Source organism: Pistacia vera, unplaced genomic scaffold (assembly GCF_008641045.1).
Source record: "Pistacia vera cultivar Batoury unplaced genomic scaffold, PisVer_v2 Contig360, whole genome shotgun sequence".
In the NCBI taxonomy this organism is placed as follows: Eukaryota; Viridiplantae; Streptophyta; class Magnoliopsida; order Sapindales; family Anacardiaceae; genus Pistacia; species Pistacia vera.
Genome location: NW_022196180.1, coordinates 162,996 through 188,916, shown reverse-complemented (window position 1 = coordinate 188,916; position 25,921 = coordinate 162,996). Strand labels below are relative to the sequence as shown.

Sequence of the window (25,921 nt, the reverse complement as noted above, 5' to 3'; positions counted from 1 at the left end):
GTAACTCTTCCCGGATGAAAAGTTATGGCCATCTTATTGGGCCATCTTATTGGGCCATGCTCATTTAAGCCCTTTGGCCTTTACGCCCGAAGTTCTAACGTTCAGCCCGCAACATGAATTCATCCGTCAGACATTCTACATTAGTCCACCTCGATGAACTTCTGATAGGCTCTGAATGAGCTATCCAACGATATCTTACAGACCCCGTAACTTATCTCGGATGAAAAGTTATGGCCGTCTGAATGGGGCATGCTTATTTAAGCCCTTTAGGCTTTACACACAGAGTTCTGACATTCAGCTCGCTCCATGAATTCATCGGCCTAACATTTTACATTAGTCCACATCAATAGATTTCTGATGGGCTTGTAATAAGCTTTCCAACGGCATCTAACAGTCCTTGAAACTCTTCCCGGATGAAAAGTTATGGCTGTTTGAATAGGGCATGCTCATTTAAGCCCTTTGGGCTTTATGCATGGAGTTCTAACGTTCAGCCCACTCCATGAATTTATCTATAAGACATTCTACATTAGTCCACGTCGACGGGCTCTGAATGAGCTTTCCAACAGTATCTTACAGACCCTGTAACTTATCCCGGATGAAAAGTTATGGCCGTCTGAATGGGGCATGCTCATTTAAGCCTTTTAGGCTTTACGCACCGAGTTCTGACATTCAGCCCGCTCCATGAATTCATCTGCTTGACATTCTATGTTAGTCCTCATCAATGGACATCTGATGAGCTCAGAATGAGCTTTCCAACGGTGTCTTACAGGCCCCGTTACTCTTCCTGGATGAAAAGTTATGGCCGTCTGAATGGGGCATACTCATTTAAGACCTTTGGGCTTTACGCACGGAGTTCTGACATTCAGCCAGCTCCATGAATTCATCCATGAGACATTCTACATTAGTCTATATCAATGGGCTCTGAATAAGCTTTGCAACGGCATCTTACAAGCCCCATAACTCTTACCGGATGAAAAGTTATGGCCGTCTAAATGGGGCATGCTCATTTAAGGACTTTTGGCTTTATGCACGAAGTTATGGCGTTCAGCCTGTTCAATGAATTCATCTGTCAGACATTCTACATTAATCCACGTCGACGTGCTCTGAATAAGATTTCCAACTATATTTTATAGGCCCTGTAACTCTTCCCGGATGAAAAGTAATGGCCGTCTGAATAGGACATGCTCATTTAAGTCATTTGGGCTTTACGCACGGACTTTTGATGTTCAGCCCACTCAATGAATTCTTTCGCCAGATGTTCTACATTAGTCCATGTCAACAGACTTATGACGGCCTTTGAATGAGCTTTCAAACAGTATGCTACAAGCCCCGTAACTTTTCCCCGATCAAAAGTTATGGCCGTCTGAATGAGGTATGCTCATTTAAGCCCTTCGAGCTTTATGCACGGAGTTCTGACGTTCAGCCCGCTCCATGAGTTCATCCGTGAGACATTTTACATTAGTCCATATCTAAGGGCTCTGAATGAGATTTCCAACTATATCTTACAGGCCCCGTAGCTCTTCTCAGATAAAAAGTTATGGCCGTCTGAATGAGACATGCTCATTTAAGCCTTTTGGGCGTTTCATACGGACTTCTCACGTTTAGCCCACTATATGAATTCATTTGCTAGACGTTCTACATTAGTTCACATCAATATACCTTTGACGTGCTCTGAATGAGCTTTCCAACGATATCTTACGAGCCTCGTAACTCTTCCCGGATCAAAAGTTATGGTCGTTTGAATGGGACATGCTCATTTAAGCCCTTTGGGCTTTACACACGGAACTCTAACGTTTAGCCCACACCATGAATTCATCTACCAAACATTCTACATTAGTCCACGCTGATAGACTTCTGATGGGCTTTGAATGAGCTTTCCAACAGTATCTTATAGGCCCAGTAACTCTTCTCGGATCAAAAGTTATGGCCGTCTGAATGAGGCATGCTCATTTAAGCCCTTTGGGCTTTATGCATAGAGTTTTTACATTCAGCCGCTCCATGAATTGATCTGTCAGACATTCTACATTATTCCATGTCAACGGCCCCTGAATGAGATTTCCAACGGTATCTTAAAGGCCCCGTACCCCTTCCCGGATGAAAATTATGGCCGTCTAAATAGGACATGCTCATTTAAGCTATTTGGGCCTTATGCATGGAGTTCTGACGTTCAGCCCGCTCCATTAATTCACCTGTTAGACATTCTACATTAGTCCACATCGACAGGCTCTGAATGAGATTTCAAACGGTATCTTACAGGCCCTGTACCTCTTCCCAGATGAAAAGTTATGGCCGTCTGAATGGGACATGCTCATTTAAGCTCTTTAGGCTTTACGCATGGAGTTCTAACGTTCATTCCGCTCCATGAATTCATCCGTCAGACATTCTACATTAGTCCACATTGACAAGCTCTGAATGAGATTTCTAACGGTATCTTACAGGCCCCATGACTCTTCCTGGATGAAAAGTTATGGCCATTTGAATTGGACATGCTCATTTAAGCCATTTGGGCTTTACGCACAGAGTTCTGACGTTCAGCCCGGTCCATTAATTCATCCACCAGACATTCTACATTAGTCTTCATTGATAGACATCTGACGGGCTCAGAATGAGCTTTCCAACGGTATCATGCAGGCCTCGTAACTCTTCTCAGATCAAAAGTTATGGCTGTCTGAATGGAGCATACTCATTTAAGACCTTTGGGCTTTACACACGAAATTCTGACGTTCAGCCAGCTCCATGAATTCATCTGTCAGACATTCTACATTAGTCTATGTCGACGGGCTCTGAATGAGCTTTGCAACGACATCTTTCAAGCCCCGTAACTCTTCTCGGATCAAAAGTTACGGCCGTCTAAATGGGGAATGCTCATTTAAGCCTTTTGGGCTTTGCGCATGGAGATCTGACGTTTAGGCCGTTCCATGAATTCATTTGTCAGACATTTTGCATTAGTCCACGACGACAGGCTCTGAATGAGAATTCCAACGGCATCTTACAGGCCCCGTAACTCTTCCCGAATAAAACGTTATGGCCGTCTGAATGAGACAAGCTCATTTAAGCCCTTTGGGCTTTATGCACAAACTTCTGACGTTCAGCCTGCTCCATGAATTCATCCGCCAGACATTTTACATTAGTTCTCATCAATAGACTTCTGATGGGCTCCAAATGAGCTTGCCAACTGTACCTTACAGGCCCCGTAACTCTTCCCGGATCAAAACTTATGGATGTCTGAATGGGGCTTGCTCATTTAAGCCCTTTAGGCTTTACGTATAGAGTTTTGACGTTTAGCCCGCTCCATAAACTAATCCGTCAGATTTCTACATTAGTCCATGTCAATTGGCTCTGAATGACATTTCCAACGGTATCTTACAGGCCCCATAACTCTTCCCGGATAAAACGTTATGGTCGTCTGAATGGGACATGCTCATTTAAGCCCTTTGGGCTTTATGCACGAACTTCTGATGTTTAGCCAGCTCCATGAATTCATCTGCCAGACATTGTACATTTGTCCATGTTGATAGACTTCTTACGGGCTCTGAATGAGCTTTCCAACGGTATCTTACAGGCCTCGTAACTCTTCTCAGATCAAAAGTTATGGTCGTCTGAATGGGGCAAGCTCATTTAAGCCCTTTGGGCTTTACGCACGGAGTTCTAACGTTCAGTCCACTATATGAATTCATCCACCAGACATTCTACGTTAGTCCAGGTCGACAGACTTAAAACGGGCTCTAAATGAGCTTTCCAATTGTATCTAACAGGCCTCGTAACTCTTTCCAGATCAAAAGTTATGGCCGTCTGACTTGGGCATGCTCATTTAAACCTTTTGGGCTTTATGCACGGAGTTCTGAAATTCAGCCTGCTCAATGAATTCATCCATCAAACATTTTACATAAGACCATGTCGACGGGCTCTGAATGAGATTTCCAACGGTATCGTACAGGCTCTGTACCTCTTCCTGGATAAAAAGTTATAGCCATCTGAATGGGATATGCTCATTTAAGCCCTTTGGGCTTTACGCACAGATTTCTGACGTTCAGCCAGCTCCATGAATTCATCCGCTAGACATTCCACATTAGTCCACATTGACAGACTTCTGACGGGCTCTGAATGAGCTTTCCAACGGTATCTTACAGGCCCCATAACTCTTCCCGGATCAAAAGTTATGGTTGTCTGAATAGAACATGCTCATTTAACCCTTTGGGCTTTACGCACGGAATTCTAGCGTTCAGCCCACTGCATGAATTCATCTACCCGACGTTCTACATTACTCCATGTCAATAAGTTTTTGACAGGCTCTAAATGAGCTTTCCAACAGTATCTTACAGGCCCCGTAACTCTTCCCGAATCAAAAGTTATGGTTGTCTGAATAGGGCATGCTCATTTAAGCCCTTTAGGCTTTACACCCGGAGTTTTGACGTTTTGGCCACTCCATGAACTCATTTGTCAGACATTTTACATCAGTCCATGTCGACGGGCTTTGAATAAGATTTCCAACGGTATCTTACTGGCCCCGTAACTCTTCCCGAATAAAAAGATATGGCCATCTGAATGAGACATGCTCATTTAAGCCCTTTGAGCTTTATGCACGGACTTCTGATGTTCAGCCTGCTCCATGAATTCATCCGCCAGACATTTTACATTAGTCCACATCAATAGACTTCTGACGGGCTCCGAATGAGCTTGCCAATGGTATCTTACAGGCCCCGTAACTCTTCCCGGATGAAAAGTTATGGTCGTCTAAATAGGGCATGCTCATTTAAGCCATTTGGGCTTTATGCACAGAGTTCTAACGCTCAGCCTACCCCATAAACTAACCCATCAGACATTCTACATCAGTCCTTGTCGACGGGCTCTGAATGAGATTTCCAACGGTATCTTACAGGCCCCACAACTCTTCCCAGATAAAAAGTTATGGTCGTCTGAATGAGACATGCTCATTTAAGCCTTTGGGCTTTACGTACGAACTTCTGATGTTTAGCTAGCTCCATGAATTCATCCGCCAGACATTCTACGTTTGTCCATGTTGATAGACTTATGACAGGCTCTGAATGAGCTTTCCAACGGTATCTTACAAGCCTCGTAACTCTTCTCAGATCAAAAGTTATGGCCTTCTGAATGGGGTAGAGGTGGGCAGGGACCAGTCCCAAGCAAGCCCGAGCCTGGGCCCATTTGGGACTGGTCCCAAATGGGACCAATCGCTCATGGGCCTGGGACCAGTCTAGGCCCATGATCAAAATAAGGACCCGGACCGAACCTAAAGACTCGTCCTATGGGCCTAGGACCGGTCCTATGGGCCTGGACAATTTTTTTTCCCCTTGATCTTTTTTTATATTTTGGGGGCGAAACAAAATTTTGTAGGGGGTTTTCAGTATTTTTCAGGGGTAGATTAGTAAGTTTCTAAAAATTTTATTAATTTTAAAAAATAATAAATTAATTAATAGTTAATTTTAATTTTTAACATAAATTCACGTTTCACACATTCACGCTTCACAAATAAACAGTTAAATAATTTTTTTTAATTAAATTATTCATTTTCATCGTCAACAAAATTTGCGTCATTCAAATCTGTATTCCTAAAGAGTTTGAGTAATTTGGGATCTTCAGGGTGCTGTTGTAGTTTTCTTTCTGCATGAGTCCAATCCCGTAAACACGTTATCACTTCAATCATCTCATCAGTTAAAGAACATCTTCTGTCTTCAACAATCCGACCACTCGTTGAAAATGTTGACTCGGATGCAATTGTAGAAACCGGAACAGATAAAATGTCACTTGCCATTTGGGCTACAATGGGGAATCGACTTTCATGTTGGTTCCACTACTGAAGAATATCCATATCATGTTGCTCCTTCATCATCATAAAGGACAGGTCCACTTGTAGGTAGCGATTTAGCTCATTTGGTCCATGTATGTATGAGTTGGAGCTGCTACTTCCGTCACGTTCCACATACGTCCACTTGCTCGATCCTTGACAGAGGGCTGCATTAAGGTCCGGATCCTCTCTCCTGAACGTTCCACTTCCACTTCCACTTCCACTGTACCTGTTCTCATATAAAGAAAAGGCTATCCAATTTTTGTTTAAAGTCAGTCAAATAAGACGTATAATCATATCCTAAATGCTGGCCTATCTCAGTAGTTATACAGTTAACAACGTGTAATTTAAACCTAGGATCTAGAACAAGGCCTAATCCATATAAGAATGGAATATCTAACCAATATCTCTTATATTTTTCTTCCATATTTAAAACAATTTTACTTAAAATGTTATTATATCTCTATTGAGCAAAAGTTTTAGCAATTTAAAGTAAAATATCTAACACTAAATTAGTAGTTGGATAATAAGTACCACTTAATGTATTAGTAGCATCATAAAAAATTTGAAGAAATGAATAAAAAAGTTCACAAACCGCCCAATCATCATAGTTGACAACTTCTTCTGTATTGTTTTTTCGGTTGATGAAATCTGTAATTTGTTTCGCGGTTGGCAAAGCTTTTTCCAACATCAAGTAGGTAGAGTTCCAACGGATAGGCATGTCCGTACATAACTTCAAAGGTCGAACCGGTGGGTCCTCTTGCTTACAATATTTGACGTACTCCTGCCATCTTTTATTGCTACCGCTGACGATAAATCTGATAGCTCTGCGCACCCTCTCCATCTTCGAATGTATAGCATCTAAACCTGCTTTAACTATCAAATTGATGATGTGGCAAGCACATCTCTGGTGAACAAATTTGCCTTCCCCACGTGGATCCAATCTCTTTTCAAATAAAGAGATTGTCGCGGTGTTAGCAGCTGCATTATCAAGCGTTAGTTCTCATTATTAAACGGATAACCTTTCTGTTTTTAAGTTTTTGAAAACGTCCATTAATGGATATTCTTTACTTAAAGTTGTTTTTCTTCAAATAGTTCACATCACTATTCTGAATAAATTTGAATCAATAAGTTTTAACGAAATTAATTCCTTCCAATTCACTCAAAAATGATTGCAGAAAGAAAGAAATCTGAGAGTGACCCATCATTTGGCATCAATCTCTGCACCACACAATTGGTTAAATAAAAGAAATATGAAAAACGTCAAAAGAGTGGTGCTGGTGCAACACATGTATCAAAAGTCCGTAGGCTGTTGACACAAGGCCGCTCATGGTCACTTCACCTTTTGCATGTACGCCACGCATAACCTTAGTTTGCGTCTCCTTTTTTGCTTCCATCATTTCCCACTACTATTCTTTTATAAGCAGCTAGCTGTGAGCTCAATTTGTGATCGGTTTAAGCAGCTTTTTTGGTAATTGAATATTTGAAGAGTTTGGTGAAGAGATCATGGACATGGATGCAATGGCAACTGAGGCTCCGTATGCTCCAGTCACTCATGAGAGAAGAGTCCGCACTGACTTGGAAGACAAACTTCCCAAGCCTTGTATGCATTTTTGCTTCAATTTTCACCTCTCTTTTTTTTATTTCTTTTCTGTGATCATGAACCAACCAATTTGATTAATCTTATTGTTAATTTAGATTTTACATTACAAATTTAAGCTAGTTGTGACTGCAATTGGTCGATCAAACCACTAACATAGGTTGAAATGTTTAGAAAAAAAAACAACAGACTGTAAATTTGTAACTAGAAATTCACCCGTTAGCATGGTTGTGATCCCTTATAAAACTGTAATTTTATTCTTTCAAGTCTAATGGGTGGTTATTGAGCTAACCGTGATAATTCTACAGCCATTTGACATGCAGTGGGCCAATAAGGTGCCTGCTCTCTTGGCAAAACCTTATTTCTTATATCTGTTCCCTACTTAGATTTAACGATTTTCACCGATTTATGTTCAACTCAGATATGCCAAGAGCACTGGAAGCTCCGGATACGAACCATCCGAATGGAACACTAGGGCACAATCATTGCAACCTGAGTGTTCTTCAGCAGCATGTAGCCTTTTTTGACCAAGATGAAAATGGGATCATATACCCTTGGGAGACTTATACAGGTGAAATATTTTATCGATGCTGTAGACAATAATTCTGGATTAACCAGTTGATATTGCTTGTTCCATTGTAAATTCGCATTTCTTTTATAATAATTTGGACTTCTTTTCAATCAGGACTAAGAGCAATTGGTTTCAATATGATAGTCTCTGTGATATTGGCCTTTTTCATCAACTTGGGTCTGAGTTATCCTACTCTCCCGGTGAGTTATGATCCATATGTGACAATCTAATAATCATCTAATTCTATTAGAATGATTGAAGTAAGCCATTTCAATGATTGAAGTTTCAAAAATTATTTGTTATGACTTGATACAAGCGAGATTTTGCAGGGGTGGATCCCATCTCCTTTCTTACCCATATACATACACAACATACACAAAGCCAAGCACGGCAGCGACTCGGGAACTTACGACACTGAAGGAAGGTTAGAGAAAACCAATCTTTACTTTACACTTCTTTTGTCCTTATGGAAGTTTAATCTCTCAAGCCAAATACAGGTACATGCCTGTAAATCTCGAAAACGCATTTAGCAAATATTCTCGGACAGCGCCTGATAAGTTAACATTGAGAGAGCTCTGGAACATGACTGAGGGAAACCGAGTAACAATGGACTTCTTCGGCTGGTAAGTTGTTAATCAGTGCATCCACTTTTTTTTTTCTATTGAACTGTCAATTTTATTAAAATGAAGATGATTGTACATATAGAAATACGGTAAATAAGAGCAATGTTGGGTTGCATATGCATTGCAGGATTGCCAGTAAAGGGGAATGGTTTGTTTTGTACATTTTGGCAAGGGACGAGGAAGGTTTCCTTTCAAAAGAGGCAGTGAGGCGCTGTTTTGATGGAAGTTTGTTCGAGTACTTCGCGAAACTGAATGCTGGCTCTACAGCTAAGATGAGTTAAAGAGGTTATGTTGGTGAATGTTGGACTTGTTTTAGAATAAAAAGACTGCGTACGTAAATGGTTGTAGTTTTAAATGTTGGATATTTGCTATGAGCCTCTGCCTCTAGTTTCGCCTGGAATGTCCTCCATTCGAAGGCTTTTGGGTTGTGTTTCTGTGTAGTTAATGTAGGATCTGCAGTTTTTGTGGGAAGAGTCCCTCAATGCCAGTTTGATTGGAGGCTTTATTGGTCCCCAAGAATTTGCACCGACAGATGCAATATCCCCAACTAAAAAAATATTGGCAAACATTGTCACTGTATTGTTTTATCGTGATAATTATGTCCAACTATAAAATTTAATGAAGAACTTTTATCAAAAGTTTTCTACTGTCACTGGTTTGCAAACATTGTTAGAACTGTACAAAATTTGGGTACCTTACTAGTCAGTAAATTGCGGTTTTAGACAATCCCAGTGGTCTTATAACTTGCTTTCTGGAATCGTGCTCATTACTCCATTATTATTTGAGTTAACCACTTTTTTCAACCCAATGGCTTGATAAGACTTTTAAAATATCATTTTTCCACTAAAAAAACATGCTTTTTGACTTTGGTGGCAAATGAAGATCATCTATGTTGTTCGGGTTTTCTAGAAGGAGAGGTTGGCAAGTCTTTTATGATGAAATATTGAATTTTGATGGTTATGATTGTTGTTCGATATTGAATTTTGATGGTTATGATTGTTGTTCGGGTTTTCTAGAAAGGGAGGTTGATGAGCTTTTTAATGATGAAATATTGAATTTTGGTGGTTATAATTGGCCAAAATTTGACTTAAAAGAGGTGATTATGTAAATTTTAATTGCTCGATTATTGACAATTGTCAAGAGTCAATGGGAAGTATCATTTAAAATATTTTTTTGAATGAATGAGAAAATGATATTTAAAGAATAACCCATTATTTGAGTGAAAAAAATAGTTTACTAAAAAACTATTAATATTGTCGAATTTAAATATTAGGTTTAAATGTTTAATAAATTAATAATATATCTTCTGCCATACATGTTCATATCATAGAGTATGCTATGCAGCGGAGTTTTCACAAGAGAGATTCAGGAACATTAGACGTATTGCTAAGGCCAAATGAATACTGATATTTACGGTATCACAATATTGATTCAAACAATTTCCACTGCTTGAAATATAGATGATTCCTCTATTTCATATCATAATATAATGTTATCCTGAGAATATCATTATACTAAATTTCTTATCTTAATATAATTTCATTCAAACCCCAAAACATGTTTATGATTAACGCCGCAAAACAGGGCAGACTGAATTTAGCAAAACAATAACATCAAAATTATATCATTATCCAACAAAAACTTCGTAGCACATACGAAATCCAAATAACATAATCTTTCCTATCACAAGACTTGAAAAACTGTCTAAAAGGCAGACAAAATAGAAGATATAAATCTAGGGCTCTTAAACGATGGCATTAGCTGCACTAGCAATCCTTGGCCAAAGATCAGCACACTCCTTACCAATTGGACCGGTGATAGCAGAACCTACAAAATGAGTACCCAGTAGGAATTGTCAACACTAATAAGTAATAATCAATGAACAGTTAAGATAATAAAAAAATAATAATAATAATACATCAACCAAAAGTGAAGGGTGTGATTTCTACGCAAAAGTTTCGTTACTTCATAATCAGGCAAACTTTGAAAATAATCAATTGAAATTGAAACATTTGACAGTTTGAGAAATTTTTTTCCTCAAACCCTAAACATTTGACAGTTCAATTGGCAATTTTGGACATACAGTTGTCTAAGAGTTTAAATGCTTATAAATAAATAATTTGTCCTGGCCATACCTTTCATCTCTCCCTTAGGATTCACGATAACACCAGCATTATCTGCCCCCCAAAAAAAAAACTGCTTCATCAGAAACTAGCACCAAAAAGCACATTTGTCTTCCATAAACTTTAAAAAAGAATAAATAGAAGAATTCATTGTCCAAATATTTGTGTTGCATATTGTGAAATGAACCAGCAAAACAGGGCAACATTTATGCTTTCGACTTTGAACATATCAGAGACTCAAAACATATGAAAAATATGGATTATTAGAATACAAAGATGTATTGGGCCCAAATGGAGCAGAAATGAGCTTCAAAAACATCACCACTTCTGCAACGATGGACACGTTCAATTTTCCAGACTCGTAACTGTATCAACCATTGAGTATTGAGGTGGATACCTGACTTATGTCTGGTGAACAGAGATTATTAAAGCCAGATAACAAAAACATGGCAAGCTCAATATGATCCTATATACCTTCCTAATCATCTTTTCCTAATGTTAAACTCAAACGAATTACAAGTATGCCAACCTTGACAGGATGATAAAAGATTTTACCATCCGGTAATAGGGTAAGTTGGTATTTCACTATCGCTGGGTATGGGAGGTGCAGAGAAACCTAAAAATAGCAATCCTCAGCACCACATCACCAGCAAAACAACCAAGCAATGCCACTTCAAAACATTTTAAATAAAAGTAAAAGTATTCAACAAAAGGCAAAGAGGCATAGAAGAAATGTGTCGAAATGCGAAAAGCAAGATTCTATATGGAAGAGATCCCACTCGATATAAAATTCAACTGCTATGATAATATCGCTGGTCTCAGGAAGCATCCAACCATAATACATACACAGATCCAAAGTATGGGAAATATGCCCGCTTTACCAGCAACACCTGTTTAGTTGATAGTAGTCATGATAATACTAGCAGTTATGTATCTACAACTTCTATATACAAGATGATTCCTACAGAAAGAACACAATTTAACATATATCCAACATGTTCAAATGCAATTAGTAGCCAACAGAACAGCAGCAATTGTAATCAATGCAAATTAAAGCAATTCATATAATCACAACGTAAAATAAGAATCACACAACCAACAATAGTTCACAAATCCAACCATTAACACAACGCACAAACAGCACATTGAAGAAAGAATTATAACCTTCAAAGTACATGTAGACACCGTCCTTTCTGCGCCAGGGTTTGCGCTGCCTCACAATGACTGCGGGCATAACCTTCTTCCTGAGATCGGGCTTTCCCTTCTTCACGGTGGCCATCACCATGTCTCCAACACAAGCAGATGGCAACCTGTTGAGGCGACCCTTGATTCCCTTTACTGAAATGATGTAAAGGTTTTTTGCCCCAGTGTTGTCGGCACAGTTCACAGTAGCTGCCACTGGCAAACCCAGTGACATCCTGAACTTGTTACCAGCTGATCCTCCGCGTCCTATAGCCAAAACCAACACAAATAAACCATTTTTCTTCAATTATCACCCCCCCAAAATAACAAGAAACAACCACCACACAACGTACAGAACAACTCTTAAGGCCACCAAATTTTTTAAAAAAAATTCTTCAAATTAGACAATATCTCCTCTTTCCCACTGGATTTAAACAGGACACATATTCAATCTCCTTACTATTAAAAAAAAAAAAAAACTAAAGAAATAAATAATAGATTTTTACATAAAATATGTTTAAATCCACTAAGCAAAGCAGTTCTATACCGTTTGCTTTGGTGCGTATTTATTATGAGTTATCGACAAACAAACAGATCCTTAAATAAAGAAGAAGAATCAAATCACACGATCTATCTAGTCGCTATATCAGAAAATGAGACAAAATGTTAAGGCAAATAGTGATGAAGGAAATGAAACACAAGTCAAAATAGAGGGCACTTACCTCGCTTCGACATCTTCGACTGCTGAAGGAACACCAATAAAGACAGGAACTAGGGTTTTTGCGGTATTTATGCACGGCTCGGTATCTAGGGTTTTTGTTATATTTTCCTAAAGTTCCAATTCAACCATAGACTTTTTATTTAATACCAGATAGGTACTTCGAGGCCCAGTTCTCTCAGGTTACATTTCCTATTTATTTGGGCCGGAGCCCAGTGATGGGTCAGAGTTGAAGTCCATATTGGTCCAGATAATGTGTCCGGAGTCGAAGTCCTTACTTCTGCATGTTGAGTTTCATTATGAACAAAAGACAAAAGAGCGTTTTCTTTTTAAGTCTTATTATTATTATTATTTTAATAACCGGAGTATCCGGATCAATTTATGAATCATTCAACTAATCTTCAAGGTTCATTAAATATTCTACAAATTCATTGTGCTTCATTGAATACTCTATAAGTCACAAATGTGATAAATGATCACAAGATGGTTTGAAGCATAAAGTCAATAAACAAAATAAATTTTTTTGACCACTAAGTCAACCTAATCCTTTGGAGTTTTTAAGTCTTATTATTAAGTTACCGAAAAGTATTATTTATATCAAAACCTTTAACAAGTTTTTCTAGTTTTTAAATTTTTTAAAGATTCTATAATTCCAAGATTACAATCTATTTATTTATTTAATTATACATATTTTCCCTTTTGGGGTTTATCTATTAAATCAGTCTTATAGGCCTTTTAGGATTTAACTCGTTTCTTATTTTATTAAATGAATAATAATTTATGATAAATCTTTTGAGTTAGCCCAACATTAATTGTTGTATTGAATAAATTCTTTGGTGTGTTTGGTAAACTATTTTCTGCCATATTTCCAATCTTATTCTCAAAATAACGTTTGTTTTATTATTTAGAAAATATTATTATTTTCTTCAACTACTTTAAACCCCTTAAGTTTATTAATTTAACTAAACATCTCCTAAAAAACTTTAGAAATTAATAAAAACACCCCCATTCACTCATATTTGCCAGATTCAGGCCACCAACACCGGAAGGCAGTCGGAATCTGGTATAATGGTGCACTACCGACTATATATGACCAGTGGTGTGCCGATCTATTATTTTTTGGCTAGATCCACGGCCAAAAATGCGTTGGCCGTAGTTAGTCATCAACGACAACCAATATATGGTCAACGACGGCCATATTTTTTGCCATCGTTGACGACCAAACATGGTCAGATCTGGCATTTTCCAGCTAAATCCAAGGTGGATCAGGTTAGAAAAGTTCATCTCAGCGCACGATCGGCCAGATCTTGCCGGTCATGGGCCAATACAGCGACTCCGGCCACCCTTCGATGGTGGTGGTCAGTTGCCAAAATTTTATGGATGGGTGGGGGTATTTTTGTAATTTTTAATATTTTTATTACATGGGTGTTTAGTTATTTAACAAACCTAAGGTGGTATTTTTGTTAATTTTTAAATTCTACCTCGTTATTCCCACCCAACTCTAAAAATATCAAAAATCTCATCCAAAATACTAAAACAAACACACCCATTGTTTTTATTTTTTTAATCAGGATTTAAAAAGATTAGGAAATAAGCGGACAGTGTCTCTAATTCATGTCTATCTTATACTCAGAATAATATTAGAAGGACAAGTTTCCTTATCTATGTCATGTTTATCTCCTAATTTTTTAAGGGTATGAAAAAGCCTTTGTAATGGAAAAAAAGGCTTTAAGACACAAGACCCTTGTATATACAACTAACCTAGTGATTAAAAGGGTTTGTCATCAGGTCATAAGGGAAGAGGTTAACTTATTTGATAGATTTTTTATGAGTTGACGATTTTTTCTCACCCAAATAATAGTTTAAGGACATTTTCCCACTCACAAACTTTTAAAATACCACTTTATTACCTAAATTTATATTCCGATGACAAACAAAGAGTAAACTTGATTCAGACTATTGGGACTTTTAAAGAGGGGAGGCCAATGAGTCTTTTGGTGGTGGAAATTTGGATTTTGGTGATTGAGATTTATTGGAATTTAACTTGGAAGGGGCAGCTGTGCAAACTCTAATCGCTCGATTGTCGGCGATTGGCAGGGTCGGCGGGAGTAGAGTATAGGGGGTTTTGGTGAGTGATGATTGGGGAAAAAAATAATGGTGGTGTGGGGTCGCAAAGATGCTGGAATCGGAAACAGAATATAAATTTGGATAATAAATTAGTATTTTAAAAGTTATGGATGGAAAAGTGTCATTCAACCACTATTTGGGTGGGAAAAAGCAGTGTTTTAAAACCCAGACTAGCTGGTTCAACCAGTTCAACTAGGATCGAGGCATTCAATGGGTCGAGTTACCAATTTCCCTATTCATTGAAAACCCTAGATACTAGGATGATGACTGATGAACAATTGAAGTCTGGGATATAGGGCTTTTGAAGAGGAAGGGTCAGTTAGTGCAATGGTGGCTACGAAGGTAATTTCCGGTGAGTAAATCGACCAGAAATAAAAAAAAACTGGCAACGACAACAGTCGGTGATTGGCAAGGTGAACGAGGGTGGGGTGAGATGGGTTTTGGTCAGGAGACTAAGAGAAGTATTTTCGTGGTGATGGGGAGGGTTGTTGACACCGGTGGTGGTGAGATATGGCTTGGGTTGTTGACGCTAGTGGTGGTGAGATTTAGCCAAAATCAAACCGATTTCGACCAAATCTTGGATAGATTTTCTGGGTAGAACCCAAAAATGGCACCTTGCTTGTCTCTCATTATTAAACGGATAACCTTTCTGTTTTTAAGTTTTTGAAAAACGTCCATTAATGGATTCTTTACTTAAAGTTGTTTTCTTCAAATAGTTCACATCACTATTCTGAATAAATTTGAATCAATAAGTTTTAACAAATTAATTCCTTCCAATTCACCAAAATGATTGCGAAAGAAAGAAATCTGAGAGTGACCCATATTTGGCATCAATCTCTGCACCACACAATGGTTAAATAAAGAAATATGAAAAACGTCAAAAGAGTGGTGCTGGTGCAACACATGTATCAAAATCCGTAGGCTGTTGACACAACGCCGCTCATGGTCACTTCACCTTTTGCATGTACGCCACGCATAACCTTAGTTCGTCTTCCTTTTGCTCCATCATTTCCCACTACTATTCTTTTATAAGCACTAGCTGTGAGCTCAATTTGTGATCGGTAATTGAATATTGAAAGGTTTGGTGAAGAGATCATGGACATGGATGCAATGGCAACTGAGGCTCGTATGCTCCAGTCACTTATGAGAGAAGAGTCCGCACTGACTTGGAAGACAAACTTCCCAAGCCTTGTATGCATTTTTGCTTCAATTTTTACCTCTCTCTTTTTTTTTTTTTCTGTGATCATGAACCAACCAATTTGATTAATCTTATTGTTAATTTAGATTTTACCATTACAAATTTAAGCTAGTTGTGACTGCAATTGGTGATCAAACCACTAACATAGGTTGAAATGTTAGAAAAAAAACAACAGACTGTAATTTGTAACTAGAAATTAATTAATGAGTGAATATCACCCGTTAGCATGGTTGTGATTCTTATAAAACTGTAATTTTATTCTTTCAAGTCTAATGGGTGGTGATTGAGTAACGTGATAATTCTACAGCCATTGACATGCAGTGGGCCAAGTGCTGCTTCTTGGAAAACCTTATTTTTATATCTGTTCCCTACTTAGATTTAACGATTTTCACCGATTTTGTTCAACTCAGATATGCCAAGAGCACTGGAAGCTCCGGATACGAACCATCCGAATGGAACACTAGGGCAAATCATTGCAACCTGACGTGTTCTTCAGCAGCATGTAGCCTTTTTTGACCAAGATGAAAATGGGATATATACCCTTGGAGGACTTATACAGGTGAAATATTTTATCGATGCTGTAGACAATAATTCTGGATTAACCAGTTGATATTGCTTGTTCCATTGTAAATTCGCATTTCTTTTATAATAATTGGACTTCTTTCAATCAGGACTAAGAGCAATTGGTTTCAATATGATAGTCTCTGTGATATTGGCCTTTTCATCAACTTGGTCTGAGTTATCCTACTCTCCCGGTGAGTTATGATCCATATGTGACAATCTAATAATCATCTAATTCTATTAGAATGATTGAAGTAAGCATTTCAATGATTAAGTTTCAAAATTATTGTTAACTTGATACAAGCGAGATTTTTGCAGGGGGTGGATCCCATCTCCTTTCTTACCCATATACATACAAACATACACAAAGCCAAGCACGGCAGCGACTCGGGAACTTACGACACTGAAGGAAGGTTAGAGAAAACCAATCTTTACTTTACACTTCTTTTGTCCTTATGGAAGTTTAATCTCTAAGCCAATACAGGTACATGCCTGAAATCTCGAAAACGCATTTAGCAAATATTCTCGGACAGCGCCTGATAGTTAACATTGAGAGAGCTCTGGAACATGACGAGGAAACCGAGTAACAATGGACTTCTTCGGCTGGTAAGTTGTAGATCGTGCATCACTTTTTTTCTATTGAACTGTCAATTTTATAAAATGAAGATGATTGACATATAGAAATAGGTAAATAAGAGCAGTTGCATATGCATTGCAGGATTGCCAGTAAAGGGGAATGGTTTTTTGTACATTTTGGCAAGGGACGAGGAAGGTTTCCTTTCAAAAGAGGCAGTGAGGCGCTGTTTTGATGGAAGTTTGTTCGAGTACTGCGCGAAACTGAATGCGGCTCTACAGCTAAGAGAGTTAAAGAGGTTATGTTGGTGAATGTTGACTTGTTTAGAATAAAAGACTGCGTACGTAAATGGTTGTAGTTTTAAATGTTGGATATTTGTATGAGCCTCTGCCTCTAGTTTCGCCTGGAATGTCCCCCATTCAAGGCTTTGGTTGTGTTTCTGTGTAGTTAATGTAGGATCTGCAGTTTTGTGGGAAGAGTCCTCATGCCGTTTGATGGAGGCTTTATGGTCCCCAAGAATTTGCACCGACAGATGCAATTCCCCAACTAAAAAATATTGGCAAACATTGTCACTGTATTGTTTTACGTGATAATTATGTCCAACCTAAAAATTTAATGAAGAACTTTCATCAAAAGTTTTCTACTGTCACTGGTTTGCAAACATTGTTAGAACGTAAAAATTTGGGTACCTTACAGTCAGTAAATGCGGTTTAACAATCCCAGTGGTCTTATAACTTGCTTCCTGGAATCGTGCTCATTATCCATTATTCATGCATTATTCATTATTATTTGAGTTAACCACTTTTTCCACCAATAATGGCTTGATAAGACTTTTAAAATATTATTTTTTCCATCCAAAAAATACGCATTTTGATTTGGTGGCAAAGAAGAGCAAACTTTGTTCGGTTTTCAAAAGGGAGTGTAGGCTAACGAGTCTTTGATGATGAATATTGAATTTTATAATGTGATTGACTGGAATTTGACTTGAAATGATGATTGTGCAAACTTTAATTACGACAATTAACAAGGTCCATGGAAGTGTCATTAAAAACATTTTTTTGAATGAATGAGAAAGTGATATTTAAAGAGTATCATAAAAATTATTTGAGTGAAAATGTTTACTAAAAAAATATAAAAACAAGAGACAACTAATTATGTCGAATTTAAATATTAGGTTTAATAATTACATCTTCTGCCATACTGTTCATATCATAATATGCATGCAGCGCAGTAGTTTTCACAAGAGAGATTCGAGAACATAGACGTATTGCTAAGGCCAATGAATACTGATATTTACGGTATCACAATATTGATTCAAACAATTTCCACTGCTGAAATATAGATGATTTCACTATTTCATATATCATATAATGTTATCCTGAGAATATCATATACTAAATTTCTTATCTTAATATAATTTCATCAAACCCCAAAACATGTTTAGATTAACGCCGCAAACAGGGCAGACTGAATTTAGCAAAACAATAACATCAAAATTATATCATTATCCAACAAAAACTCGTAACACATGAAATCCAAATAACATAATCTCTTCATACCAGCTTATCTATCACAAGACTTGAAAAACTGTCTAAAGGCAGACAAAATAGAAGATATAAATCTAGGGCTCTTAAACGATGGCATTAGCTGCACTAGCAATCCTTGGCCAAAGATCAGCACACTCCTTACCAATTGGACCGGTGATAGCAGAACCTACAAAATGAGTACCCAGTAGGATTGTCAACACTAATAAGTAATAATCAATGACAATTAAGATAATAAAAAAATATAATAATAATAATACATCAACAAAAGTGAAGGGTGTGATTTTACGCAAAGTTTTGTTACTTCATAATCAGGCAAACTGAAAATAATCAATTGAAATTGAAACATTTGACAGTTTGAGAAAAAAAAATTCTTGCACAGTTCAATTGGCAATTTTGGACTCAGTTGTCTAAGAGTTAAATAATGATAAATAAATAATTTGTCCTGGCCAACCTTTCATCTCTCCCTTAGGATTCACGATAACACCAGCATTATCTGTCCCAAAAAAAAAAAAAAAACTTTCATCAGAAACTAGCACCAAAAAGCACATTTGTCTTCCATAAACTTAAAAAAGAATAAAAAGAAGAATTCATTGTCCAAATATTTGTGTCATATTGTGAAATGAACCAGCAAAACAGGGCAACATTTAAGCTTTCGACTTTGAACATATCAGAGACTCAAAACATATGAAATATGGATTATTAGATACAAAGAGTATTGGGCCCAAATGGAGCAGAAAGAGCTTCAAAAACATCACACTTCTGCAACGATGGACACGTTCAATTTTCCAGACTCGTAACTGATCAACCATTGAGATTGAGGTGGATACCTGACTTATGTCTGGTGACAGAGATTATTAAAGCCAGATAACAAAACATGGCAAGCTCAATATGATCCTATAACCTTCCTAATCATTTTTCCTAATGTTAAACTCAAACGAATTACAAGTATGCCAACCTTGACAGGATGATAAAGATTTTACCATCGGTAATAGGGTAAGTTGGTATTTCACTATCGTGGGTTGGGAGGTGCAGAGAAACCTAAAATAGCAATCCTCAGCACCACATCACCAGCAAAACAACCAAGCAATGCCACTTCAAAACATTTTAAATAAAAGTAAAAGTATTCAACAAAAGGCAAAGAGGCATAGAAGAAATGTTGGAAGATTTTATATGGAAGAGATCCCACTCAATATAAATTCACTGCTATGATATATCGCTGGTCTCGGAAGCATCAACCATAATACATACACAGATCCAAAGTATGGGAAATATGCCCGCTTTACTAGCAACACTGTTTAGTTGATAGTAGTCATGATAAAACTAGCAGTTATGTATCTACAACTTCTATATACAGATGATTCTACAGAAAGAACACAATTTAACATATATCCAACATGTTCAAATGCAATTAGTAGCAACAGAACAGCAGCAATTGTAATCAAGCAAATTAAAGAATTCATTATCACAAGTAAAATAAGATCACACAACAACAATGTCACAAATCCAACCATTAACACAACCACAAACAGCACATTGAAGAAAGAATATTAACCTTCAAAGTACATGTAGACACCGTCCTTTCTGCGCCAGGGTTTGCGCTGCCTCACAATGACTGCGGCATAACCTTCTTCCTGAGATCGGGCTTTCCCTTCTTCACGGTGGCCATCACCAGTCTCCAACACAAGCAGAGGCAACCTGTTGAGGCGACCCTTGATTCCCTTACTGAAATGATGTAAGTTTTTTGCCCCAGTGTTGTGGCACAGTTCACAGTAGCTGCCACTGGCAAACCCAGTGACATCCTGAACTTGTTACCAGCTGATCCTCCGCGTCCTATAGCCAAAACCAACACAAATAAACCATTTTTCTTCAATTATCACCCCCCAAAATAACAAGAAACAACCACCACACAACGTACAGACAAACTCTTAAGGCCACCAAATTTTTTAAAAAAAATTCTTCAAATTAGACAATATCTCCTCTTTCCCACTGGTTTAAACAGGACACATATAATCTCCTTACTATAAAAAAAAAAAAAAATAAAAATAATAATAGATTTTTACATAAAATATGTTTAAATCCATAAGCAAAGCATGTATACCGTTTGCTTTGGTGCGTATTTATTATGAGTTATCGACAAACAAACAGATCCTTAAATAAAGAGAGAATCAAATCACACGATCTATCTAGTCGCTATATCAGTAAATGAGACAAATGTTTAGGCAAATAGTGATGAAGGAAATGAAAACAAGTCAAAATAGAGGGCACTTACCTCGCTTCGACATCTTCGACTGCTGAAGGAACACCAATAGAAGGACTGGGTTTTTTCGGTATTTATGCACGGCTCGGATCTAGGGTTTTTGTTATATTTTCTTAAAGTTCCAATTCAACCATAGATTTTTATTTAATACCAGATAGGTATTCGAGGCCCAGTGCTCTTAGGTTACATTTCCTATATTTGGGCCGGAGCCCAGGCAGTGATGGAGGCCTAATCCATATAAGAATGGAATATCTAACCAATATCTCTCATATTTTTCTTCCATCTTTAAAACAATTTCCCTTAAATCATTATTATATCTATATTGAGTAAAAATTTTAGCAATAACACTAAATTAGTAATCGGATAATAAATACCACTTAATGTATTAGTAGCATCATAAAAAATTTGAAGAAATTGATAAAAAAGTTCACAAACCGCCCAATCATTATAGCTGACAACTTCCTTTGGATAGTGCTTCCGGTTGACGAAATCTGTAATTTGTTTCGTGGTTGGCAAAGCTTTTTCCAATATTAAGTAAGTGGAGTTCCAACGGATAGGCATGTCTGTACATAACTTCAAAGGTTGAATCGGTGAGTCCTCTTGCTTACAATATTTGACGTACTCCTGCCATCTTTTATTGCTACCGCCAACGATAAATCCGATAGTTGCGCGCACCCTCTCCATCTTCGAATGTATAGTATCTAAACCTACTTTAACTATCAAATTGATGATGTGGTAAGCACATCTCTGGTGAAAAAATTTGTCTTCACCACGCGGATCCAATCTCTTTTTAAATAAAGAGATTGTCGCGGTGTTAGCAGCTGTATTATCTACAACTCTATCAGTTAATAAATATTCTTGCAAAACTTCAAGAATTGTAAAATAAATAGTTTCAACACTATATTTTTCATATAATGGTTTAAAATCTATCAATTTTTGTTGTAAACCCCAACTATGATCTAAGAAATGTACTGTGATAGTTAAAAAAAGGGTTTTTGATCTACAAGCCCATATGTCTGATGTAAGTGCAATAGATATATTCCTAAAATTTTGAAATTCATTTTTAAGTTTATTATTTATTTTGTTATAAAGTTTTAGTATATCCCTTCTACTTGTACTTCTACTAACAGGGGTATATGCTGGACAAAATGCAGTTTTAATCATGTGAATAAAATAATGATTTTCAAATAAACAAATGGAAGAGTCCGTAGCAACTATGAATCTTGTTATTTCTTATCGTGCAACATATGCATTGTATTTCCATGTTGAAAGAGTTGAGGATTGTGGATTAAAATTAGGTTGAGTTTGAATTTGTCTACCTGATCCGCTTGAAGATATATTCGGCAACTGCATTATTTGGGGGTGCTTCTTCTCCCGTGTCGTCGCATCGTCGAAGTCCCCTTCTCAGCGCCAATAATGATTCCACAGAAATTACATATCCCACACGATTCTTCCCTCTCCCCATTTGGCTTGGCCGTTTTGATTTGGTGAAGTGTCGCCATACATCAGACACGACCCTCTTTGACGAAAAAAAAAGGTTATAATATAAATTATAACCGTTGGGCTGCCAACGGTTAGTAAATTTTTTTATTTTTTATTTTTTTATAAATTTTGTAAAATTTTATTTTAACCCTTGTAATTTATGTTTATTTTAAAATTTATAAGGGGTTTTATGTAATTATGCAGGGGACTAAATTAAAAAAATCTAAAAAAATTTGGGCCCAGGCCCGGGCCTTGGAGGAGGGCCCGAGTCACGGGACCAGGCCTCCTAGGACCGGTCTTAAGATCGGGTTTTGGGGCTAGGTTTTTGGACCCAGCCCAAATGCCCACCTCTAAGTGTAAATTGACTAGTAAGTAGTAACTATATGATATTATTTTCATATTTTTACATTTTTATTTTTGGCTTATGTAGTGACACATTATAATTTTGGAGCAATTATAAGTAACCTAAACTTAATAGTTAATATATGGTCAAATTACATATATAAATATGATCTAAATCACATAATTGGACCTACAAACAATTAAAGGTAATAAAATTGGACTTAATGATTAGGAATTGACACATGATTTACAAAAAATTCTATTGGGAACTTAAACTATAATATGAAAATTAAACATTTTTTTCTTATATATTTAAATTCAAAATTTCATATGTAGAAGGTGGTAATCAATACTATAAAAACAAATTTTATAGTTTCCAAAATTATATATCTGAAGTTTTATTTTCTGAGTGTTTGGTTAATTCTATAATATTAATCAAAGAGGATTTTTAAAGTTGATTTGATAATCTCCCTCTGACCATTTGAATTTGCCTCATTGTAATTTGTTTTGGCATTTTCTTGGATACTTATGGCCTACATAATATTATCATGTCTCTTTCATTTCTAAAGAATATTTTTTCAGTTTAATGTTATTTATTTATTTATTTTTCTATTTTGCTTCCTTTTTCTTTTTATTTTAATTGAATAATATTTTTTCCATTTACTTAATTCTAAAATTATTCTTTTAAATATTATTTCATAAAATGAAAGTAATATAAAAAATGGCATTAATTTTTTTTTTTGCAGACCGTGCCATGCCGACTAGCTTGCCTTTCCTAAAGCCCACGGCACGGCCCATATGATCGTGGGCTTGCGGTGGCTTTTTCATGTCGTGTCGTGCTTTTTTTTTTTTTTTAAGGTGGACCATGCCAGCATGTGCTCTTATTTATATGCAGCTAATTAAGACCCAAAAATGGCACATTGCTTGTTTCTCATTATTAAACGGATAACCTTTCTGTTTTCAAGTTTTTGAAAACGTCCATTAATGGATATTCTTTACTTAAAGTTGTTTTTCTTCAAATAGTTCACATCACTATTCTGAATAAATTTGAATCAATAAGTTTTAACAAAATTAATTCCTTCCAATTCACTCAAAAATGATTGCAGAAAGAAAGAAATCTGAGAGTGACCCATTATTTGGCATCAATCTCTGCACCACACAATTGCTTAAATAAAATAAATATGAAAAACGTCAAAAGAGTGGTGCTGGTGCAACACATGTATCAAAAATCCGTAGGCTGTTGACACAACGCCGCTCATGGTCACTTCACCTTTTGCATGTACGCCACGCATAACCTTAGTTTGCGTCTCTCCTTTTGCTTCCATCATTTCCCACTACTATTCTTTTATAAGCAACTAGCTGTGAGCTCAATTTGTGATCGGTAATTGAATATTTGAAGAGTTTGGTGAAGAGATCATGGACATGGATGCAATGGCAACTGAGGCTCCGTATGCTCCAGTCACTTATGAGAGAAGAGTCCGCACTGACTTGGAAGACAAACTTCCCAAGCCTTGTATGCATTTTTGCTTCAATTTTCACCTCTCTTTTTTTTATTTCTTTTCTGTGATCATGAACCAACCAATTTGATTAATCTTATTGTTAATTTAGATTTTACATTACAAATTTAAGCTAGTTGTGACTGCAATTGGTCGATCAAACCACTAACATAGGTTGAAATGTTTAGAAAAAAAAACAACAGACTGTAAATTTGTAACTAGAAATTCACCCGTTAGCATGGTTGTGATCCCTTATAAAACTGTAATTTTATTCTTTCAAGTCTAATGGGTGGTTATTGAGCTAACCGTGATAATTCTACAGCCATTTGACATGCAGTGGGCCAATAAGGTGCCTGCTCTCTTGGCAAAACCTTATTTCTTATATCTGTTCCCTACTTAGATTTAACGATTTTCACCGATTTATGTTCAACTCAGATATGCCAAGAGCACTGGAAGCTCCGGATACGAACCATCCGAATGGAACACTAGGGCACAATCATTGCAACCTGAGTGTTCTTCAGCAGCATGTAGCCTTTTTTGACCAAGATGAAAATGGGATCATATACCCTTGGGAGACTTATACAGGTGAAATATTTTATCGATGCTGTAGACAATAATTCTGGATTAACCAGTTGATATTGCTTGTTCCATTGTAAATTCGCATTTCTTTTATAATAATTTGGACTTCTTTTCAATCAGGACTAAGAGCAATTGGTTTCAATATGATAGTCTCTGTGATATTGGCCTTTTTCATCAACTTGGGTCTGAGTTATCCTACTCTCCCGGTGAGTTATGATCCATATGTGACAATCTAATAATCATCTAATTCTATTAGAATGATTGAAGTAAGCCATTTCAATGATTGAAGTTTCAAAAATTATTTGTTATGACTTGATACAAGCGAGATTTTGCAGGGGTGGATCCCATCTCCTTTCTTACCCATATACATACACAACATACACAAAGCCAAGCACGGCAGCGACTCGGGAACTTACGACACTGAAGGAAGGTTAGAGAAAACCAATCTTTACTTTACACTTCTTTTGTCCTTATGGAAGTTTAATCTCTCAAGCCAAATACAGGTACATGCCTGTAAATCTCGAAAACGCATTTAGCAAATATTCTCGGACAGCGCCTGATAAGTTAACATTGAGAGAGCTCTGGAACATGACTGAGGGAAACCGAGTAACAATGGACTTCTTCGGCTGGTAAGTTGTTAATCAGTGCATCCACTTTTTTTTTTCTATTGAACTGTCAATTTTATTAAAATGAAGATGATTGTACATATAGAAATACGGTAAATAAGAGCAATGTTGGGTTGCATATGCATTGCAGGATTGCCAGTAAAGGGGAATGGTTTGTTTTGTACATTTTGGCAAGGGACGAGGAAGGTTTCCTTTCAAAAGAGGCAGTGAGGCGCTGTTTTGATGGAAGTTTGTTCGAGTACTTCGCGAAACTGAATGCAGGCTCTACAGCTAAGATGAGTTAAAGAGGTTATGTTGGTGAATGTTGGACTTGTTTTAGAATAAAAAGACTGCGTACGTAAATGGTTGTAGTTTTAAATGTTGGATATTTGCTATGAGCCTCTGCCTCTAGTTTCGCCTGGAATGTCCTCCATTCGAAGGCTTTTGGGTTGTGTTTCTGTGTAGTTAATGTAGGATCTGCAGTTTTTGTGGGAAGAGTCCCTCAATGCCAGTTTGATTGGAGGCTTTAT

The 25,921-nt window shown here is 37.1% G+C and overlaps 3 protein-coding genes and 2 pseudogenes across 5 annotated transcripts; 3 read left to right on the top strand and 2 right to left on the bottom strand.

Moving 5' to 3' along the window:
- Window positions 1-7,129: 7,129 nt before the first annotated feature.
- Window positions 7,130-25,715, top strand: LOC116140013 (peroxygenase-like). 2 transcript variants are annotated; one of them, XM_031425645.1, is made up of 7 exons: window positions 7,130-7,301; window positions 24,117-24,224; window positions 24,643-24,792; window positions 24,907-24,992; window positions 25,122-25,216; window positions 25,323-25,415; window positions 25,543-25,715. In XM_031425645.1, exons 2-7 carry the CDS (start codon window positions 24,128-24,130, stop codon window positions 25,694-25,696), a joined length of 675 nt encoding a protein of 224 aa, XP_031281505.1. In that variant the 5' UTR covers window positions 7,130-7,301; window positions 24,117-24,127; the 3' UTR covers window positions 25,697-25,715. The 2 variants fall into 2 exon arrangements, with proteins under 2 accessions (XP_031281505.1, XP_031281504.1); XM_031425644.1 differs by having other exon boundaries at window positions 7,142-7,301; window positions 25,290-25,415.
- On the top strand, window positions 7,277-8,900 carry LOC116140012 (peroxygenase-like). 2 transcript variants are annotated; one of them, XM_031425643.1, is made up of 6 exons: window positions 7,277-7,409; window positions 7,828-7,977; window positions 8,092-8,177; window positions 8,307-8,401; window positions 8,508-8,600; window positions 8,728-8,900. In XM_031425643.1, the coding sequence occupies exons 1-6, from the start codon at window positions 7,313-7,315 to the stop codon at window positions 8,879-8,881; spliced, it is 675 nt and encodes a 224-aa protein (XP_031281503.1). In that variant the 5' UTR covers window positions 7,277-7,312; the 3' UTR covers window positions 8,882-8,900. The 2 variants fall into 2 exon arrangements, with proteins under 2 accessions (XP_031281503.1, XP_031281502.1); XM_031425642.1 differs by having other exon boundaries at window positions 8,475-8,600.
- Window positions 10,143-12,726, bottom strand: LOC116140016 (60S ribosomal protein L23). The gene is made up of 4 exons (XM_031425647.1): window positions 12,628-12,726; window positions 11,888-12,172; window positions 10,736-10,777; window positions 10,143-10,427 (listed from the first exon to the last, which is right to left on the bottom strand). The coding sequence occupies exons 1-4, from the start codon at window positions 12,638-12,640 to the stop codon at window positions 10,345-10,347; spliced, it is 423 nt and encodes a 140-aa protein (XP_031281507.1). The 5' UTR covers window positions 12,641-12,726; the 3' UTR covers window positions 10,143-10,344.
- Window positions 15,184-17,394, top strand: LOC116139996 (annotated as a pseudogene).
- LOC116140017 lies at window positions 18,657-20,913 on the bottom strand (annotated as a pseudogene).
- Window positions 25,716-25,921: the final 206 nt, after the last annotated feature.

What these genes read in the sequence shown, in the direction of transcription:
- LOC116140012 (XM_031425642.1), top strand. Translation starts at nt 7,313, where the DNA reads ATGGACATGGATGCAATGGCAACTGAGGCTCCGTATGCTCCAGTCACT. An exon ending in AGACAAACTTCCCAAGCCTT is followed by an intron (nt 7,410 to 7,827) that starts GTATGCATTTTT and finishes TGTTCAACTCAG; the next exon opens with ATATGCCAAGAGCACTGGAA. An exon ending in ACAATGGACTTCTTCGGCTG is followed by an intron (nt 8,601 to 8,727) that starts GTAAGTTGTTAA and finishes TATGCATTGCAG; the next exon opens with GATTGCCAGTAAAGGGGAAT.
- LOC116140016 (XM_031425647.1), bottom strand. An exon ending in TGTCTACATGTACTTTGAAG is followed by an intron (nt 10,778 to 11,887) that starts GTTATAATTCTT and finishes TTTGGGGGGCAG; the next exon opens with ATAATGCTGGTGTTATCGTG. An exon ending in TCCTAAGGGAGAGATGAAAG is followed by an intron (nt 10,428 to 10,735) that starts GTATGGCCAGGA and finishes CTCATTTTGTAG; the next exon opens with GTTCTGCTATCACCGGTCCA.
- LOC116140013 (XM_031425644.1), top strand. Translation starts at nt 24,128, where the DNA reads ATGGACATGGATGCAATGGCAACTGAGGCTCCGTATGCTCCAGTCACT. An exon ending in TGAGTTATCCTACTCTCCCG is followed by an intron (nt 24,993 to 25,121) that starts GTGAGTTATGAT and finishes GAGATTTTGCAG; the next exon opens with GGGTGGATCCCATCTCCTTT. An exon ending in ACAATGGACTTCTTCGGCTG is followed by an intron (nt 25,416 to 25,542) that starts GTAAGTTGTTAA and finishes TATGCATTGCAG; the next exon opens with GATTGCCAGTAAAGGGGAAT.